Raw genomic sequence first — 21728 nt, 5'->3', positions numbered from 1 at the left:
GACCACGGTCAGTGTGGCAGGCAAAGCCCAGCCTCGGGGGGCAGCCAGCAAACCGGCGAGGCTGTCTTCACCCATGGAGTTGGGTTTGGGTCAGATGCAGTGCCCAGCACACAGGAGGGCACCCTCCTGATGTTAATGAGGCAGAGAGATAAGGGGGTTCAGTGAGAAAGTGCGGCTGGAGTAGCTGGGCTACCGCAGGCAACAGTGTCCTTGCTTTGGACCAGGTTTGTTGGCCACATAGACTTGGATTTGAAGCCAGGCTGTGATTCCTCTCTGTAACACGGGGGTTGCAATGACACCTACCTTAGCGAACTGTTGTATGATTTAAATCAGGCGCTTAGCAAGTGTCTGTCACAGGGCCGGGACATTTAGTATCCTGGGAAAGATGAGAGCAACATGTTTGCATCACTGTGATGATGGTTCATTTTGTGTCACCCTGGCCGGACCACTCTAAACTCAGTGTGTCCCCACCCCTAAGTGTGCATCAGACTTCTTTGGGGAGGTGACCAGGACACCTATACCTGGATTACGATGGGCCAGGGGAGCAGGCGCCCGAGTGGTCCTGCCTACGTCAGTTTTTGCTTTAACAGCTACCCACAGACTGACAGGAGGAAAAGGTCACTTTCCTCACGTTTTATTGTAAAATCCTCAGAAAAAGAGCATTTACAATGACAATACTTTATGATAATCTGTGAGTCATTTTTTAAAAATCAAGTGGTACTGCAAATACGTCATGTGTTCAATACCAATGTCATACGTCAAAGTAAACACAAACTTATTTCAAATGCCACATACTGCTACTGTGTTGGTACAAATTTCTACTAAAGTTGATGTATTAAAAATAATTTATATATATTTTATAAACAAGGAAAAATTCACATGTATAATTACAGGAGACCTTTCAAGAAATACCGGTGATTACAGAAAATATATTTCGGAGTTTACACAACTGCTCAAAATAATGCAACCTGCCTTGACAGAAGCTTGACAGATGAGAGATCTGAAAGTTTTCTGAGGTGGGGAGGGGTGAGAATCTTAACAGATGTGTGTGGCTTCATGTCTTGAGGGTCATTTGATAACACGATAGCATGAGTCAGTGTGCGTGACCACTTCAGCAAAACTCCATGCCCAGTTCTGCTTTGAGGTCCTCTCACATGACCTTCAGAAAGCACAAGCAGCAGCAGAAAGGTGGGAAGCGATGGGGCGAGGGTAGGAAGGGAGAGGGCTGGCCAGCCCTGGGGGCCAGGCAGCGAGGCTTAGCAAATTTTCTCATCTTGGAATTCTTGGCCCCCCAACCAGCCAATTCTGTATTGGTCACCCTTACTCAGAAACAGCCCTGATTTGAAGGCAGTGCCTCCAAAGAGCAGCATGCTCTGCTGCTGCTGTAGTGACACGTGGTGTCACCAGGCTTGGGATGGGGCCAGACCACAGAGACTGCCTTGTGGAGTGTGGGCGGAGTGCTCCACAGCCCTCCAGGGCAGGGCTCACTTCTGTGGGGCCACATGGGAGAAAGATGGTCCCATATCCATCAGCATGAGTCTAAATAGAAGGGTGTGTGAACTGGGACTTGGTGTAGAAAACAAGAAACAGGGTAGACACTCTGGTGCTGGCCCAGGAAGCCTCACTATGGATTTTGGGAGTTAATCCCCACTCTCCCTGAATTTCCCATAGTTCCACACTCCATATCGATTAGATTAGGCTTCCCTGCTGGCTGCCCACAGACCTGAAGGAGGACGCAGAGGCCTAAGACAGTGCTTGCTCAGCTCTGAGTATCTGCCGGGTGGCTCATGCCCAAAGCCTGCAGGCCCAGGTAAGATGTTCAGATCCTCCAGTGACTTGGCAGGTAAGCTGGTGAGGAGAAAAGGGAAGGGGGCTTGTGGTCCACCAGCTTCTCGGAGTCTTGTAGTCACACCCTGAGGATAGGCACTGTATTTTTTCCCCTTTAAATCTTTTAAGCTTCTCTGTTTTATGATCCCTGTGATGTGGAGAGAAAACGAGGCAGTTACTGACTTTCTTGAACAAAACTGCTATGCCTACACGCCAGTCTCAGAGCAGATCGTAGCATCTGGCCTTTGAGCAGCTTTTCACTGGAACCCAAAGCAAGGAAGCCCTCTGGGTAGGGGCCGCCGGGGGCTTGCGGTGGGAAGGTCCTTGCTCCTGGATGGTCGCACCTGCCCTGGAGTGGCTCATGAGCAGAGGGTGTGAGACCTAGGGTGGGGCACAAGAAAGGGAGAGCATGGGCAGGAGTGGAGGGAGGCCAGGAAGCTCCCTCCCCAAGAGATGAGGCTCCGCTGAGATGTCCGGGCCTCCTCTTGCGGACAAAGCAGCTCCCCTGATAGCTCTGAGTGAGCGTTCTCTACTCGTGATCTCCTAACTCCCACAGACTGTGTGTCTGGGTCTGGGGGGTGATTCTGGGCAGCGCGGGGCTGTGTCCTGATGGGTTCTGATTGCGCTTGGAGTGGGATCAGGGGTGCTGGGTGGGGAGGTGGGCAGGGGACTTCCTGGTCAGCACTGTGGTCATCTACATCCCCTGTGTGGCCTCCTGGCCCGAGGGCCGCATATTCGGGTGGTGCTGGGGGGACAATGTGAGGTAGATTGGTGGATGCATAGGAGGGAGGGGGAGCCCGCAGCTCCCCTGGAGGCCTGAAGGGGAGGGCTGGAGACGTGTGGGGTTTTCCTAGGGAAGATGGTCCAGGGTCCACGGCATTTGAATGACACACATTGTGAAAAATGAATCTACTACACTTCTAAGCCCCTTGTAGAAAAATATATCCAGAATGAATCTGTTTCACATCTCAGTTCTGAAATCTCCTTTAGTTCACAGGTTATTGGTCAGTAGAAAACAAGATGTGCCCTACAAAGCCAGTTCCTGGCTGCCTTCCTAAATGGAGACTCGGCGGTTACAATGCTCCTGGGTAGCAGGCTGTTCTCGGCTTTATTTGGGGTTGCATGCTATGTTCCTGGGTGTCTCCCTGGAGCTGGGAGCCCTTTTTTGGCACACACGAGCAGGGAGATGGGGCGATGGCTGGGTGGGGTGGGGAGCACAGGCACTGAGCTCTGTCTCTGCCAGTGCTACTGTGGGTCAGTGGACCGGGCAGGGGGTGGGGGGGGTTGGTCTGAGTAGTTGGCCCCAGCCAAGACTTTGGAAGGCTCTTCCGACTTACTCCTGTGGACTGGGCAAGGGAGCCAGACATGCGAGTGGCTTGGGATGGAAGAAATCAATGTGGGCCAGCTCCAGGCAGAGCTAGGTCAGTGTGGCTGAGGCTGGCAGTGGCCTTCGCCAAGTCAGGTATGGCCTGCCCTCAGGCCTGCTTATGCAGGAGGTTCCTTCTGTTGGCCAGAAGCCGAACATCTCTCGCCATGCTGTCCATTTGGGGTTGGCTGGTTGAGCTTTTGGATCTAGAAACTTCATGCAGAGTCCTGCCTGTTTGGCCAGACGGAAAACCGGAACCTCCATTTCAAAGCCTCTATATTGCCATGGGTTCACACCATTTGTGTTCGTTATTCTGGAAAAAGAGAACTACTGAATTTTTGTGAAATCAGCTGTACTTCACAATTACTAATTATGTTTATGTAAGTAGCTTTTTGGTGATTCTTTTGGTAGATCAGCCTTCCTTTAATAGTGCAAGCTGTTAGTTGATCTTGGCTCTTGTCAGCAGGACCACTTGCCGGTTTGGTAGAGAAAGCCCACCTGTGGTCATGTCGGCTCCCTTTGTGGCTTTCAGACTGTGTGTAAGAGCTTCTTCAGGGGCTGAAGTGGGGAGGAAGGTCAGGCAAGCTCTGGCTGACTGTCCCCTGCCTCCCATCACGGCAGATCTATTGGTTTCAGTGCTAGAAAAATTTGTTCTCCTGCTTTTGTGCCTCTGCATCCGGGGACTGGGACCTTGCAGCTCTGAACCAGGCTTTAGGCCTGCGATTTCCTGCTCTCAGTCTTGTCCTTCCTGCTGGCAGGAGACCTGTGGTGGGCACCATTTCCCAGACCTTTACTGTGAGGACAGTGATTGGCAGGCACGCTTCCCAGGCGCACTCAGAGATGGAAGGAACAGTGGCAAAGGAGTGGTTGGGGTGTAACTCAATGCCAGCACTCCCTGGCTAGAAGGCCAGCCTGGATTGGATTGGTCTTTTCCTTGGGAATCCTGTGACCCCGAGGTGCTGAGGTTCTGGCCTCGTAGTTGGGGAGAGGGCTCTTCTTCCTCCTTGAGGCTCAGAGGCTCGTCTTCTGTCAGGGGCTGATGGTATTTCACCAAAAGGAGAGGTTCATGAACACTGGAGAATTTCAGTGATAAAATGGGAGTTTGGGAATTAATATATCAAGATATTGAGGCTGGAAAAAAGAGGCAAGATGTGCTAGCCTTCACCCCAGCTTTGGACCTCAGTATTCCCAATCTATCTGCATGTCTTACCTTAAAAAAAAAAAATCAACAATGTGAACACGCATGTAGGCACACTCCTGGGAGTCGTATGGGACAGGGACTTCGTGGCCCAAGAGACAGGAGATGTAGGAGAGGTATGGCCGATGTGGAAACTGGCCCAGGGGCAGGCGGCTTGGGCAGTCAGGAGCGGAGAAGGGACTGGGTGTATGGAGAGTGATACAGTCTGTGTTTGCAGGATCATAGCAACATTGGCAGGTGAAGGTGGCTAAATCAGCTGAGGTGTCTGGGGCGGGACCACCTCTCCCAAGCCTGTGGGGCTTACGGAGGGATCAAGTCAGAAAGCATGTGCAGCGCTGTGTGGGGCTGGGGCCCCAGAGCCAAGTGTCGGGGCCACAGGCAGAAAAGAAACCCAGCTTTCAGAGGTGCGGCCTCCCGAGCCCGGGGCTCATGTCCTTGGGGCTTCTGCACTGAGCTCAGAGGCCACCTGCACCTGGCCAGGTGGCATGAGTCCGCCCTGAATCTGGGGTACCGGGCCTGACAAATGAAACATCCCCTTTTCATGGTGAGGAGCAGGCATGCAGGGCTTGTCCCAGTCTCTCGGGGTTCCCCGAATAGGACAGAGTCTTCGCCAGTGTGGTGGTCTGATCTGCATTCAGGGAGTGGGGGCAACGGCACAGCAGGCTGCTGCGGCTGGATACCCATTGTTCTTTCCGGCTGTGGAATGTGCCACTGTGATCCTCAGAGACGTGGCCTAAGGCAGGGAAGAATACAGCCGAACCTTGAAGGGCGTCTTTCTGCTTACTAGCATTTGAGATTATAAAAAATTATTTTTTAATCAAAAATTTCCAAAATAAAGTGAGTGATTTCCCCTTCCCCCAAGGTGCAGTCAGTCAGTCACATTGGCTCTCCCTCAGGCTTACAAGTCAGGTGGGAAGGAAAGCAAGCAGCAGCTGAGAAAGAGGAAGTGGTCCCGAGCCAGGGGTGATGGCCCTGGCCCCTGGGAGGGAGGGTCCTGCTCCTGCTCCTGCTCAGCCCTGCCTTTGGCGGCTGCTTCAGGGTCTGTGGGACAGGACAGTGACACGGGAAGGCAGCCGACAGGTGTGTCAGCCTGGAAAGCGGGGGCTTTTGGGTCGTGGCAAACCCAGGTGATTTGGCCTGCAGCCCGGTACAGCAAAGATTCCTTTACACAGCAGCAGTGTTCTCGTCGTAGCTCAAGACGAAAATCATTCTTCCTAATGAAAAGACCCCGGGCTCAGGAGCAGCGCATACCTTATACTAGGAGACTTGCAAGGAGATCAGTGTTGAACCACAAGGTGGATACGGGTGTTTGCTTTTGTCTGTGAAATGGGTAGCGTGCCCGCTTGGGGCTGAGGCGTCAGGACTGCCCAGCGCTGCCAGGCCTGGGCTCCCTCAGACCTCGCCCACCCACACCACGGCGGCCGCCTGCCTCACGCCCGCCACCTGGCACCGCAGTGCGTTCCGCCTCCCGCTGACCAGGAACAGAGACTCCTGGCCGGGTGTGAGCAGGTACTGTCCGAACAGCCCGCTGTCCCTCAGGATCCTGCGGGGTCCCCCCCAGGGCCAGGCGGGCCCCGTGGGTGGCTCCTTCAAGTTCTTCAGCACGCCCGCCTTCCCAGTGGACAGCTCCAGGAAGAGCAGCCCGGGCGCCGCCTCCAGAGTGGCGTAGATGTCGTACTGATTACCCTCGGTGAAGGAGCGTTGGAAGGCCAAGTCGGAGATACCCGGGCTCACTCTCAGGTCGTAGAGGGTCTGGATCTCCCCCCGCGCCGTGACCTCCTGCACGTACAGCCGGGTGCTGCTGGTGCCGGCACTGACGATGAAGCGCCCGTCGGGGGACACATGGGGGGTGCCCGTCACGTCTCCATTGGGACCCAGCACAGAGTCCGTCACACTGTCGATGAGCAGCTGTGGGCTGGCAGGGGTGTGGCTGTCCTGCTGGCACTGCACAAAGAAGTAGCCGCCCAGGTGGGTGTGCGCCATGGCTGCAGGCACACAGCCGTGCTGCCCCAGGCTGATGGTCTTGAGTGGCATCAGAGTCTCCAGGTCGACTTTGTGCACCGCAGGCTCAGACTTGTTGAAGAGGAAGCCAAACCTGGGGGCAGAAGAACGGAGGTCAGAGAGCAGGAAGCCTCTCCAGGGCTGAGGGATGCGTCATCCGTCCTCAACGACTGCATCCTCATCTGTCCCTTTATCATGGTCCTGTGAGTGACCTCAGAGCCTATTAACAAGACGCACTGTTCCACAGGGGATGCTTCCTACCACACCGCCTATGAGGTCATGACAGCTGCTATTCAGTGACAAATGTTCCTGGCCTCGCGCTTGTCTTCAGGGTGTGTTTTTTCATTGTTGGGAAGTGAACCCAGGGCCTTGTGCGAGCCAAGTGCGGTACCACTGAGCTACATCTGCCTCTCTCTTTTCCTCCCTCCCTCCTTCCCTCCTTCTACCTTCCCTCTTTCCCCTAAAATAAGACCCAGCTGGAGAGTAATCAGCCTTGAAAACTAGAGATCAGACATGCCAGCCCGATCAGCCTGTCCTGGCCCTCCTTGACACCACTGTTCTCTTGTTTTGGGGCTGCTCTGTAAGGCAGGGAAGGCCGGGACTGGCTGATCAGGGAATTGAACCCAGGGCCTTTACATTCCCAGCCTAGTTTTCATTTTATTTATTTTTTGTTTTGAGACAGAATCTCACTAAGTTGCCGAGGCTGGGTTCGATCTTGTGATCTTCCTGCCTCTGCCCCCCGAGTAGCTGAGATCACGGGTGTACGTCACTGTGCCCGGCTAGGAGTGGTTTTTAAAGACAGGTAAAAGGCCTTCCGTGGCTTCTCCCTTGGGAATGCCTTCGAGTGGGCCTCCCCCAGGCCTGTGTCAGGGACAGTAGGCCTGGGATGCGACGTGAGCATGGGGGAAAAGGGAGAGAGATGCCCACCCCCACTGCCTGCGTGAGGACGAGAAAGGCAGCCCCACGTCCTAGCTGTTTCTCGGATGAATGGGCGGGGCAGGATGGGAGGACAAAGATACAGCTGAGCAGCCACAGATTTCCTACCCAGGCTCTACTCTGGGGCACTAATCATGTCTCATGCAGGGAGGGGGAATCGTGGGCAGGCTGCCAGGATAGTGTCTCCCTTGGGAGCGGGTGGTGCCATGGTGCTGCCTTGCTGGCCGCAGAGGCCGGGCCAGGCTGCTTGCTCTGAAAGCCTCATCGACTAAAAGAGAGTGCCTCCTTCCTAGGCCGAGGGAAGGTTCCATCTACGAGGGGATGCTGTGGGAGCAGCTCAAGCAGGTGGCTGTGGCTCACATCTGGGCTTCTGGAAACTCCGGGGAGGCTGATTGCAAGTACATAAAGGCCCGACCCCAGGTCCGACTTCCCTGTGACCCAGAGAGCCCGTGCCGGATCCCTTGGCCTCAAAGCTTGTTGGTGCTGGGCATACCTAAAGGTATGGGAAAAATCTCTTCTACAATTTCCTCTTGAGAAGCTATATCTCAGAGTGGGCAAAATGCTTCCTCCCTCCAGGTGCTTCTTAAAGCATCTGTAAAGAGCCAGAGCATGGACCCTGTGAGACAGAAAGCCCAGGTCTAAGAAGGAATTTAACATAGAAGACACCGGGCTGCCATGGCTCCCAGCCCGATCTGGCTTCTTTGTCCAGGTCTTTGTTAGTACAATCTCAGGCTCTTCCCAGGTGCTTTCTACTGGAAGGGGGTTCATGAGGTGGTTCTTTTCCTCCTTGGACAAGGGTTACTGCATGAGTTCTCCAGCATCAGCTTGCAACAGCGAATCATTTCCTGGAGCAAGGTGCTTGACATCAGAGTCTAGAGACACATAAATAGTGCCATGAGATCTTTGGCATCTGGAGACTTAGAGAGCAGGGAGGACTTTACAGAACATGTTGGGGCTTCTGAAACAAGGAAGGGGAAGGGCCATGCTGGGGACAGGGCTGCACTGGGGGCCACGGCTATTATCCTTAGGTTGTTACTTTGGATGGGGCAAACCATGGCCGTCGGGAGGCCGTGTCTCTTTGTGGGCCCCTGTACAGATGTCCTGGGGCCCCCGGGAACCATGGGTGGTGATTGGCCGGGAATGAGGCAGAACGAGAGATCGAAAGGAAAGCTGGGTTTACATTTAGTCTCTCTGACAGGCAGTTCATGCCTGTGTGACTTGGGTCAGTTTCCCTACTTGTGAAATGAGCCCAGCCCACCTCTACTAGATTGTGTCTAGTAAGTAGAGGATGCTTGGTTAACCACTGTTGTTTCCCTCTTTCCTCTGAGACTTCTGACATCACTGGGCCCCTGAAGGTGTCGGGGAGTGGACACCCCTTAACTACAGCAGAGTTGCTGAGCACTGAGGACTAGGCTCTGGGTCTGCTGGGCCAGAGGTGGATTTGCTTCTCTGTCCCTCTCTGAGGAGTCCAAAGCCTGTCGAGGAGGAGTGGGGAGAGGGAGAGGAGCCAGCCCCACCTGGGCAGGGCTGGCTCGTGCAGGGCTGGGCAGAGTGCCACTGCTCAGAGGCGGTCGGGGCGGGCTCACCTGATGTGGTTGATGACGAGGTTTGTTGGGGGAATGAAGAAATCTTCCACTCCTGAAAAAGGTGTTCGGATGAGGTGCTGGCCCTGGCCAGCGCTGGCTTCTGTGATCACCTACAACACAGAGCAGGATCTTTGTGAGGGCCTGCCACGGGGAGGACACCTGGAGACATCTGCGTGCTCTGGTGCAGAGTCCCACCGGGAGGTGCTTGGAGAGAGAGGGTGGCCACACCTGTCTCAGGCAAGGGTCAGGGGCCATGAGGGAGCTGCTTAGGGACGTCAAGGGCAGGGACGGTACAGGAGGTGGTGGACAGCAGAGGAGCCCCAGTCCCCCTCTCCTGCTGGGTCAGCCCCAGGATGGCAGACAGGGACCTGAGGGCTGGTGTTGGGCTTCTGAGATCCCCAGAATGGAAACATCACTGATTTTTGACAGGTAGCCCCCGCCCCCAGGTAATCCCACCTTCTCCACTTCGAGGCCACCTAGAGAAAGAGGGGGAGTGCTTTTAATAATTAAAACGTAAGTGGTGGAATTGTTTACTGGGAATTTGCATTCAGTGCCAGGTGCCTGGGCCACCTTATGGGCATCTCTGCCGTCTTCAGAACTGGTGAGAGAAGGCAGGAATCGGGCAGGGCTGCCACTCACAGATGCCGCTCCTGCTGCCGGGTGTCTTGGAATTAGAATGCGGGGGAGGCTCTGGCTTCACAGAGGGACTTGCTGTGAAAACTAAAGAATCAGGCCTTGTGCTCTGTACAAATTGGGAGTGACAGAGGATGGCTGCCACTGCTTCCCTACAGGCGAAGCTTTCTCCACTGGGGACTTGGCAGGGGAGACCAGAGCCGCTCCCTGCTGTGTGGGCGTCAGGTGAAGGGCACTGGGTGTGTGTGTGAGGTTAGGAACAGAGAGCGGCCGGGAGCTCTGTGTGAAGCCTGACCCCTGCCTTCTGGACATGCGCATCAATCAGCCTTCAAATTCTAGGCCCTTGCGCGGATACAGGCAGACTCTCGCCATCCGAGTGGCTTTCCAGCTCGCAGGTGCCTACGGCCAAGGGCAGCCCCTATGGGCAGATGGGGCAGGCTCTGGGCCCCACACAGAAACAGAGGCATTTTTCTTGCTGATGATTTGGTAGCTGTGTATGCAGAATGAAGGATCAGGATTTCTGCAGCCTGGGGCTGGGCCTGCAGGGTGAGGAGTCTCTCTCTGGCGTGGGCTTCCCACTCGCACAGCTCGGAGCTCTCCATGCTTCTGCCCTTTAGAAACGGGGCTGACTTCTGGTTTTTACTTTCACGACAAAACAGATAGTACCCGGCCTTCCTCCTCTGGCAGGTTTGAGTTTTTCCCGCCATGCTTCCCTCTGAGTCAGCCGGCATGATGCTGGTGTGGGAGACATGCCGTGGTTTGCAGTCTTGGAGCAGTTCTGAAGTTGCACTGGGTTATTTTCCTGCCATTTTCTTTTTTTACAAAATGGCCAAATGATACTTTGGTGGCAAGTCCTTGGGAGAAAAACTGATAGAACCGGGTATTAAGAGCAGATGTGGGTTAGGAAACTGATCTCAGAGCATCTGAGGGAAAATGCCAGAGGATTCCAAGGCGGTGCGCAATCACGGCTGATACCAGGCTGTCCTCTCAGCCTATAATGGAGATGGAAAATTACAGGCTGTCATCGGACCGTGTCACGCACGCTTCGCCGCCCTGACACCCTATATTCCGAGGCTGCTTCATCAAAACTCAGTACCGCGGGCCATGGCTGCTGTGGGGCTGTCAGCCTGTTCTCCGAGTCCTGTGTTTCTCCTTGGCCTGGTCTTGGGTCCTAGCGCAAGGCTGGGCCCACAAGTGTCCCAAAGGTAACTGTTGAGCCCACAGTTTTCCAGCTCCCTGGGCTTAGTAGAATGAGCCTCATTTCCGCACATTCCTCTGTGCAGCCCTAGCAAATTTTAACACATCTCTTACTGTCCCCACAGTTGGAAAGAATATTAGGTGGGTTTGCTAATATAAACAATGTGGTGACAGATGCTGCTGCAGCTGAATCTTTGGACAGCTTTCGGGTACATTTTGAGAAGTGAAGGTGGTGGTGAAAAAGTACTTTGGAGGCTCTGGTTGATTCTCCCCAGTGGTTCCCCACAAAGCCTGCGCCGGGTGACGTTTCCGGGAGTTTCTGGTCACACTGGTTTCCTTAACGCAGACCTACCGCCATGGACGTAAGTTTATTTAAACTCTATTTTTTGGTGGTGTATTGCATTTCCTAGACTTGCGATTACAGTGATGGTGTTCGTCATTTCTAATTCCTCATATTAAGTTGTTTTGCTGTTGGATTTAGGAATATTTGTTATATTTAAGAAATTATTTTTCTGTTCCTGTGTTTAGGCTTTTTATCAAGAATGTCTGTTTAATTAAATGTCTTTTCAACATTTGTTGAAAATATCCTTTTTCCTTTTTTAATTTGTCGGTGTTATGAATAATGTTTACTGATTCCTTACCTCATTCTGGAGGTACACGGCCCAACTCTATTTCTAATATGTGCTTAGAATTTCGTTTTTGTATTTGTAGGTGAGATTATAGTTCTTTAAATGCTGTTTTTAATTGGTTTTTATAATTACAGTTATACTGGCTAGGGTGTCATACATTTTCTCTCCTATAGTCTGTGAAAGCTCCAACAAACTTAAAATTATCTATATTTTGAAGCCCCAATAAAACTCAGATGTACATTTTTAATGGTAGATCTTTAATCTTAAAAATAACTTCTATGGTAATTGTTCTATTTCAAGTTTTCCTTTTTTCAGGTCAATTTTTTTTTTTTCATTTTGTAAGCATACAATTCTTCGGTTTTAAAATTTTCCACCCCAGAGTTGTGAGGTTTTAACCATTTTATTCTCATATGTCTGCAGTAATGTCCCTCGTCTCATTCCTCATTGTGTCTATTTTTATTTTTTCTTCTTTATTAGGTTTGACAGGGATTATTCTGTTTTGGTTTTGTTTCCTATTAATGTGAGTTCTCATTCTTAACACTTTGTTATTTTTCTAATTTCTTAACACAAATACTTCCTTTGCAGGGTTTCTTTGCAAATATTCCTTGCATACAGATTTCTCAGTGTTCCTATAGGTTTTTTTTTTTTTTTTTTAGTACCAGGGATTGAACAACCTTGTGCTTATGAAGCAGGCACAGTGCCATTGAGCTAAATCCCCAGCCCTAATGTTCCTATAGGTTTTGATATGAAATAGTCTCTTTTAAAAATACCTTTTGATTTTTAAAATTGCTTTTTGATTTTTCTAATAGCTATTGAGGAGTGTTTTCTTAATGGGTTGCCTTTTAATTATTTCTAATTATCAGATAATATAGTCTATAACATCTGATTTCACAAATATTTAAAAATTTTCTTTATGACTAATGATATATTTTTGTATATGTGAACAGGTGAAAAAATTCAGTCTGACAGACAAAAAGTCTTCTGCATATTATTAAACTCAGCTCCTCGGTATTGTACAGATGCTTTCTTATGTCACTATTTTGTCTCTTTGGCAGGTATAATCTAAGTCCATTTTAAACCAAGTTGTCATCTCACATAATCACTCTTGGCTTACTGTATTTAGCTATGTTGTATGACACATCAGCTGTTCATATTATATAATCTCTCTCCTGCTTTTCAGAGATTTTAACATCAAAGACCACCTTGTCTGTATTCATGTTCCCTCTCCTGCACATCTTTTTACCTCTGTTCTCACCCCTCTACATTCACTTTTTATTATCATTGTTTTATTGGGTCTCTTGTAAAAAGTTACTTTCTTTTTGAAAGCCCAGTCTGATCATCTTTACTTTTTTTAGAGTAATGAGATATTCACTCCTTAACATTCTCCAGTAAAGAGAGATTTTTGAGTATTTTTTACTTTCTCCTTCTAACCTCCACCCCTTACTTTTTATTGAAAAAACCTGTCATCATCATCTTTTACACCCTGACAGAATTTCTCAGCAGTCTGTCCTAATTCAAATGCCTCATTTATCATGTGTGCACTTATACTGTATACATTTCTGGAGTCTTTCCTCATCTCTCTTTTAAACCTTCCTCTCTCAGTCCAAGAACACTTGTTTCTTCATTTTCTCGCCATCTTGATGTCTCTGATCTGGTTGGTCTGATGTTGGTCTCGTCTCTTTCCTCGGCGGGGGGGGTGTGTGTGAATGACACAGCCTCTGAGTTCTCTCACACCCTTCTTTCTTTCTTCTGACTGGACATGGAAATGATGCCTTAGCTGGGGGAGGACTCATGGACTTCAGGCTTTTGATCCTCATGGTGTGTAGATGGGGCTCCATGGTCTTCCAGCTGTTGTTGCAGTTGAGTTCAGTGCCAACCTGATTGTTTTGTCCTTTATAGGTAACTTGTTCTTTCTGCCTTGAAAGATTTTGCCTAACAACATTTCCCCTTTATTCTTGTAGTTCTGGAATTTTACTAAAAAGAACACTGCAGTGTAGATTAGAACCTGTAGATTTTTTGGTCTACATGCTTAAGTTTCTTCAATTCGGAACTTTTATCCCAAATTTAATATTGGATTCCATTTCATTGTGACCTTCTCTATGTTACACTTCAGTCTTTTCAGATGTTTGCTCTGTGTTTTCAGGTTTTTCTGTTGTTCTTTCAGGCTATTTTTAGGGGGAGGGGCAGGGCTCAGTAAAAACCATGCACTTTCTAACTCACCTACTGCAGTTTTAACTTTTTTTTTTTTTTGGTACGGGGGATCGAACTCGGGTCCTTGCGCTTGCACAGCAAGTGGCAAAACCACTGAGCTAAATCCCCAGCCCAATTTTAACATTTTTTGTTTCACTTTTAGTTGAAGAACAAAACAAAACAACAAAACTTTTCTTTTCTTTGGTGGACCTTTTCCTTGGATTTCCTTTAAGTGCTTTCTTAGCATTTTTTATTTCATGTCCCTGGCAGCTCTATTTCTCTGGACATGTACTGTGTTCAGAGGGACCTCTGTTACGGCTCTTAGACCCTCTGATAAGTTGTTATTGGGACCCAGGACAGGTTGGTGGCACTCTTGGGTGAGTGTAGCTCAGCTGACAGAGGTGAAGCAGTCTTTCTCTGGTACAACAGGAGGTAGGTGGGTGGTCAGTGCCTGGGAGAGAGCTGGTTCTCATCCTGGTCCTCCTGACTTTGGAAACAGGGCACAATTATCTCCATTTGCAGTTCTCCTCAAATGGGTTTCTGAGAGAATGAAACTATTCACACATATCACCCGTTGTATGTAATGGATGCATTCTTCTCCTGAACATCTAGAATTCTCTTTGAGAGAGTCAAGCAAACAGGCATTCCAATCACTTTATGCAGGGCTGATTTCTCTCATGGATTCCTAGTGAGAAACGCTGGGCCAGGCACACACAGGAGTGTGTAGCCCCTCCCCGTCTGGTAGAGGGAGGAGTCCTGCAGATCTCTGCAGCCTAACCTCTTCCTGGGGGTAGAAAGTAAAGGGCAGGGATCTGAGCGTGTGGGCTGCACAACCACACTGCTTGGGCTGGGTCACAGGCGAACTGCTTAACTTTCCTGTACCCGGCACACCGTGAACACCTGGTAAATGCACTTTTGTTTCTGGATATAATCTCTGAGGCTGCTTCTCCCCTTCGTTAGCCAATGCTACCATCTGCATAGAGTTTGTCCCACAGAAACCCACACTGAGGCTTAGTCCAGCCTCTGATGTGGTGGTATTGAGAGGGGGGGAGACCTTTCTGAGGTAATTAGGTCATAAGCACTCCACCCTCTTGGAGGGATTAATGAGCTCCAGGGAGGATGGTTCGTATCACAAGAGCAGATTGTGATAAAGGACATGGCACTTCTCAGTCTCTTCAACACGGGCTTTTTCTGTGTGCACCCCCTCCCCACGTCTCTACTAGGGAGAAGATGCAGCAGGCAGTCTTCGCCAGAAGCTGACCAGATGTAGCTGTCTGATCTTGGATACAACCATGAGCCAAAAGAAATGTCTTTCTTCTATAAATTACCCAGCTTTGGGTATTTTGGTATAGCAACAGAAACTCGATGAGGATAGCCAGCATCTATGACTTGCTATTTTCCAACCTGCCCAGCCCACGGGGAAGAAAGCCGTGTCCCCCTTCTTCCTGCCTGGACCCCAGGGACTCATCTTGCTTGGTTCTAGGAGTTACTGGCTCAAGAGAGGCAGGTATAGTGGGTCTGGGTTGTCATGGAGTCAGTCTGTCACCATCAATATCACTGTCTCTAAGTAGGCCTGGCTGAGGATACTTTGTTAATTGCCTGGCAGGGGCAATTCCCTGAGGCCATTTCCTACTTTCTTCTTGAGCCTTTATGAAAATATTTTAGGTAACCGTGAACAGTGACCCAGGGAAGCAAGAGACATTTATTTTACAGGAAGAGCCCTCCAGTAGGGCAAATGCAGCTCCGTGTGCTTAACATACCTGCAGGCTTGGCTGGGACTTGTGCATCTCCCCCCAGCTCAGGACCCACACCTGGTCATGCGACTTGTCATAGGATAGCTTAGCTGGCAGAGGGTCCACACCTATGGACTTGAAAAAAAGTGGCGAGCAGTTGGTCATCTGGTGGAAGCTAATGTGATGGTCATTTCCGGGCTCTGTATCCACGGACATCAGTCACGGGGAGTGGAAAGCCGGCTTCTCGGGGATCCCTGTCTGGAAACCCAGGCCAGAGGCCTCCCCTCCGGCAGCCACTGTCCTCAGAGGCATACAGTTGATCAGTAATGTTCTCTCTTTCTCCCTCCCTCTCTCTCTCTTTAAATATCCTCTCTTTTGAGGACTTACTTTCTTTCATATTTTACTTGAAGGCACCCAGACCAACTGTGCCAAAGCCTGCACACAGAGGTTTGATGTTTACCACTCGGGAACCAGCCCCAGGGCTCCCTCCTCCCTCCTCCTGGAAGTTCTGTGGCCCCCTTCACACTCAGCACGTTTCCCTAGCTGCTCTGTGTCTCGACTCGACTCGTGGGCTGGTCCTTCCCCGGGGCATGTGAGGTGGGCTCTTGCGTTCACTCACTGTCACCCCTTTCTCATCTTTGTTCGATTCTGAGTAGCTTTTTCTTGTACATCCTTCAGCTGAAGCCTCTGGGATTCTGATTGTAGCACCGGGCTGACCCTCTTTAACTGCAGAATCTGAAATTCTGCTGTCTGAAGAAACCGTGGCCTCTTCTGGGGCCCTGTCATACGATGTAAGCTTTCTTTCTTTCTTTTTTTTTTTTGGTACTGGGGATTGAACTCAGGACCTTGCACTTTCAAGGCAGGTGGTGGAACCACTGAGCTGAATTTTTTTTCTTTTACTTCTTAACAGTGTAGTTGTATAAGTTCAAAAACTTTATTCCATAGTTCTCATATCACTAGACTGTGAGTCCCAGGTCATCTTCTTGCCATTCATTGGCCAACATCCTACTTATTCCCTTTGTTCACTAAATATGCCGACGCAAGATTCACTGTCATCTTTTCTACTACTCACTTGGTCACCAACTTTGGTGCCTTCAAATCCATCCACATGGCTGATTTGTCCAAAGCCTGCTTTCTTAGTTCCTTCTTGATTTCAGTGATCTTTTCCTCTACCCTTCCTCAGCCATCATAACCTGTACCTTGTCAACGTAATTTCTTTTTTTTTTGGTACCAGGGATCGAACTCAGGTCCTTGCGCTTGCAAGGCAGGCGACAGAACCACTGAGCTAAATCCCCGGCCCTGTCAATGTGATTTCTGAAATTTCAATTTCAGCAAACCATATTGAAGCCTTTCTGGTTGCCTGCAAAAAAATGAACCATCTTTGCACACACTGGTCAGAACTTCTCTGAAGAGTGTCTCAGAGCCCCTGTTCACGTCTCCTTAACTTGTTTCCACCAAATTTCCATCTTTTCCCCTCCATCGAAGTGCTCTAGACCTCCACGCCAAGTTCAGAGATCACACTGTGACCCTTCTTTTGATGTTTCAACAAGATTTCACCTGGCTCCCTATTTCATTTTAGAATCATTTTCTTCCTTTGTCTTCCCATCTCCTGGCTCCTGCACTTCCGCCTGACCTCCCACTGTTGGTGTCTCTGACCTGATTCTTCCCTTGTACACCCTTCTTCCGGTACTGGCTGCCAGTGACCCTCTGTACTCCGGTGGCCATGGGGTATTTTCATCTGTGGACTCTGCTGACATACGTTTAGGCTCCCCTCTTCACCGCTTGAGGAGCCCCGTCCTCCCCTACTCTAATTAGGAGCTCCTGTTCCCGAAGTCTCAAGGAGAGGCCATTTTTGTTTTTCTAGAGTCCACCAGGACCCTCCCTGGGACCCTCCAGGGAGCCCAGCTTGTTCTGTTTCCACGCTACTTCCCTTCATTTGCAGAAGGCTTTGCCACCCAACATGGTCTTTTGCTTCCCAGAGCTTCTTAACCCATCTTAACAATATCACCTGGACATTTTCTTTCTTTCAAGACAAGAGTTCAGGCTGGCTTGGAACTCACAGTGATTCTCCTGCCTCAGCCTCCCGAGTGCTAGGATTATAGGCATGTACCAACATACATGGCTCTTGTTCTCTTAAAAAAGAAAAAAGCCCTTCATGACTCCACATTCTCTTCCAGCTTCTCCATTTTTCTGCTCTCTTCTCAGCAAGCTTTCCCTAAAGTCTGGACAGTAGCTGTTGTTTGTCCTTTCTGGCTAACCTTCCCCCATCAGATTCATATTCCTGTTCTGAGGCGGTACAGAGGAGAAGGGTGAACAGCTACCCCCAAAATCTCTTAAGTTCAAAAGAGAATTTTCCATAGGAGGAGCGAAGGTCTGGGGAAGGGAAGAGGTCCTGGTGAAAATAGCAGATTCTTGGTTAAAAGCCTTAAAATGAGGGCTGAAGCAGAGGCAGCCTGAACCTTCTAGAAGCACTGCTCAGCCTAGCATGGGAAAGGGGAACCCTTTCTGTTGGATGACAGTCATTTAAAACCTCTACAATTTTTTAGATAAGATGTGTGGATTTAAAAAAATTACCAGGCATTCTTAAGAGACAGTGGATATGATGTAAAAGAACATTAAAAGACTGACAGGTGATCCACAAAAAGATAATTAAGAATTTATATATAAATAGAAAATGAAGTTGAAATTTAAAAAGTGAAAAATGAAATACCTGAAATAAGATCTCAGTAAATAGGCCTTGTTAAATCCATATTAGACACAGCGGGAAACATGTGGATAGGACATACCCAAAGTGAAGCAGAAGACACCCAGGATGCAATGGAAAAGTCTAATTAAAAAAAAGTAAAAACTGGGCCGGGGATTTAGCTCAGTGGTTCCGCTGCCTGCCTCGCAAGCGCAAGGACCTTAGTTTGATCCCTGGTACCAAAAAAAAATAAAATAAAATAAATAAAATAAAATAAAATAAAATACAAACAGAGTCCCAGAAGGAGGAAAAGGCAAGGGAGAGAGAGACAGAAGCAGAATATGTGGAGAATTGCTGAGATTTCCCCAATCTGATGAAAAATAATCAATCCACACAGTCAAGAACCTCTGCAAACCCCAAACCAGAATAAATGCAAAGAACACCATACCCAGGCATTTCATAAACTGCTAAGGATCAAAGAAACAATCTGAGAAGTAGAGAGAGGAGAAAGGGATATATTACCTTCAAGAGAACACCAGTAAGACTGAAAATTGGCCTATCAGCAAAAACAATGGGAGACATAGGATGACATCTTTAAATGCTGAAAGAAAATCTAGATTCTTTGCCTGGTGAAAATAGATATTTTCAAACAGGCAAAAACCGTGACTCTGTTACCAGCAGACCTATACTATAAGAGCTATTAAAAATGATCCTATGGGGCAGGGATTTAACTCAGTGGTTTTACCGCCTGCCTCGCAAGCGCAAGGTCCTGAGTTCAATCCCCGTTACCAAAAAAAAAAAAAAAAAAAGAGATCCTACGTACTTCAGGAGAAAAGAGCACTAGAAGGTAGATATAGGGGTGTGATTGCCTGTTCAAATAATATGTCCTGGCTGGGGATGGTGGTGCATAGCTGTAATCCCAGCACTCGGGAGGCTGAGGCAGGAGGATTGCCATGAGTTCAAGGCCAGCCTGGGCTACATAGTGAGACCTGGTCTCAAAAAACAATAAAACAAAGTCTTGTGGAGTTATATATAGAATTAAAATTAATTATAATAATGCAAAAGACACGGGAAGGTTAAAGTGTTCCAGAATTATTGGAGAAATGAAATAACAATTTATATATGTTGGTATTGGTGTAAGGATGCATGATATAACTCTCTGGTGTTAATAACTACATAGAAGAGTGACAAGCTAATAGACAGGAAAAACAATTAAAATCTTTGGCAAATCAAAAAAAAAAACCCAAAACAAAAGGAGAAAAAAGCAATACAAATATGTAGGCCCAATAAAAAGACAGTAGATACAACTCAGCCATATAATTACATGAAGTATAAATGGATCAAAACTTCCAGGACAAGACTGAGATGATTTAACTGGAGAAAACCCCCAGATCTACCCTAAATCACTTTAGGAAAGAATACTTTAACTATAAGGACATGGAAAGGTCAAAAGTGCAAGGATGGAAAAATTACGATAGAAGAATACCAATCAAAATAAACCTGGTTTAGCTCTAGTAGTCTTAGGCAAAAACAGACGTTCAGGCAAGCAGTGTTAGCAGATATAAAGATATTTTCTTAAGAGTCTTGGGGCCGGGGAGTTAGCTTAGTTGTTCCTCCGCCTGGCAGGCGCAAGGCCCCGAGTTTGATCCCCGGTATCCCCCCAAAAGATATTACAGTTTTAGAGCAAAAATGGACAAAACTTTGAGAAACAGATAAATCTCCCATCACAGTGGAAAATTTTAACATACTTCTTAGCAGCCAATAGACTAAGAAGACGAAAATTCACTAAGGCCAGGAGATGTGAACAACCCAGGGAATCAGACTGGCATCGCGGACACACAACACCACACCGGGCTGTCAGAGTACACACGCCTTAGGGCACACACGGGACATTTACCAAGATGAATCGTAAACCCCAAAGGACTGAAATTATTCAGAGTTGTGTTCTCTGGCGGGGAGAATCAGTTATGGAAAGATAGGCAGAAAACCTCCTGCGGTATTTGCCAGGAGAAACCCTAACCGGGCTGATGCCTGACCTCCTGCGAACGAGGAGCTTGCACTGGGCAGCTGAGCGTCGGTGAGGAGAGAGACGGCTCTCACTTTAAGTTCATACCCAGTCCTTCAGGGGCCTCAGTGCCGCCCAGCAGTCCTACCCCTGCACCTGGTCCATTCAGTCCCACGTTTAACTTTGCCTCTCTCCTCAAACCTTCAGCCTTGGTGGCAGTTTCCTTCTAATTTCACTGAGAAAATAAAAGCAACGAGATGAAAGTTGGTCTCAGTACCTCCTCCCCATCACCTTGGACGGAGGCCTCCTCATTTCCTCCTGTTCCGGTGGAAGAGGACTCTCGGGAAAGGCTGGCATCTCCTGGGCTTGGACTCTGCGGACCCTGCCTGCTTCAGCGATGCAGGGGTGGTTACTGCTCTGCAACCGTTCCTCTGGCCCCTTCCTTTGGCCACTGCCTCGTTCATCTACTTCTTTTTACTTGAGTGACGAAACCTCTCCATATGGCTGCCTACAGCCCCATCTCCACTCCCCTTCCTGGTATTTAACCAGGATCCCCTCCAGCGGGCCCATGTTCACCACTGTCACCCTTTCTGTCCCTGTCCAGGTGACAGCCAAGCCCAACAGCATCTTCATATCACACGAATGTGCTCCACTAACTGCTAACTCTCCCTTGAAGCACTCTTCACTCTTAGGAGCTCTCCTAATTTTCCTCCTGCCTTTCAGGCCACTCCTCCTCAGGCTCCTTTGTTGGCATCCTCCCTCCTTCCTGCTCCTTAAATGTTGGAGTGATCCAGGCCTCTTACCTTTGCCTGTTCTCTGTCACCCTCTACCCTAGAGCTCTCTGTAGACTTCAGACCTGTTTGGTCTTCTGCTTTCTTGGTGTCTCTATTTATATATCTAATAGCATCAAGCTAACTTCTCCCTCTGCTCTACCCCCTGCCTGCCCAAAGTCTCTTTTACCAGAGTGTATTTGTTTCATGTTGCCACAGTGACAAATTACCACGATTTGGGGGCTCAGAACAACACAGATCTATTCTCTTACAGTTCTGGAGACCAGAAAGTCCAAATCAATTTTGCTGGGATAAAGCAGCATGCCAGCAGCGCCATACTCCTCCCAGCGCTCCAAGGGAGACACGTTTCTTTGCTTTTTCCAGCCTCTGTGGCTGCATCCTTTGCCTGATGGCCCTTCCTCCAGTGCATGTGCCATCTTGCTTCAGGAGCACACAGACGCCTCCACCCCGGGGGACAAGTTTCTCTCGGCCTCCCTCTGAGAAGGACACTGCGAGTGCACTGAAGGCCCACCCAGATAATCCAGGTTAATCGTCTGGTTAGAAAATCCTCCATCACATCTGAGAAGTCCCTTTTACTATATAAATGGACATCCACAGGTTCCAGGGCCTAGAATGTGGTCGTGTTGGGGGCCCCTGTTCAGCCTGCTACGCATCGTAGATGGCACCATCATTCTGCTCAAGTCAGCAGACACCTGGATACTTTCTCTCCCAAACCTTACGTGTCAGAAAATCTTTTATGTTCTGTCTAAAATCCATCGAGAGCCTAATCATTTCTCACCCGCTTTGCTGCCACCACCCTCTCTTGATGGGATTAGTCCCACCAATCCCTTCTTTCTCTGAAAATGTAAGTCAGGATACGTCCCTCTTCTGATTAGGGCACTCCAGTGGCTGCCTAGCTCACCTTGGGCTTTTATTCCAGGACCTAACTGGCCTCCCAGACCCTCTGTGAGCTT

At 49.1% G+C, this 21728-nt stretch overlaps 1 protein-coding gene and 1 long non-coding RNA gene across 6 annotated transcripts in view; one reads left to right on the top strand and one right to left on the bottom strand.

Annotated features, from left to right (window-relative positions):
• Nucleotides 1–21728, top strand: part of LOC147823010 (uncharacterized) — a 121988-nt gene that overhangs the window by 61024 nt on the left and 39236 nt on the right. The window lies entirely within an intron of this gene.
• Nucleotides 619–21728, bottom strand: part of Fstl4 (follistatin like 4) — a 381739-nt gene continuing 360629 nt past the window's right edge. For both annotated transcript variants that reach the window (XM_004836583.4, XM_021241322.2), the window contains 3 exons: nucleotides 15324–15431; nucleotides 8915–9024; nucleotides 619–6486 (listed from right to left, as the gene is read on the bottom strand). In XM_004836583.4, coding sequence (XP_004836640.2) covers nucleotides 5784–6486; nucleotides 8915–9024; nucleotides 15324–15431 — 921 coding nt within the window. In that variant the 3' untranslated portion in view covers nucleotides 619–5783. The remainder of the gene's footprint in view (nucleotides 6487–8914; nucleotides 9025–15323; nucleotides 15432–21728) is intronic.

Source organism: Heterocephalus glaber, unplaced genomic scaffold, assembly GCF_053883595.1.
Source record: "Heterocephalus glaber isolate CG9 unplaced genomic scaffold, H.glaber_assembly_v1.0 deba00001606, whole genome shotgun sequence".
NCBI classification, from domain to species: domain Eukaryota; kingdom Metazoa; phylum Chordata; class Mammalia; order Rodentia; family Bathyergidae; genus Heterocephalus; species Heterocephalus glaber.
The sequence above is the reverse complement of the archived record's forward strand: the minus strand, read 5'-3'. Positions and strand labels throughout refer to the sequence as shown.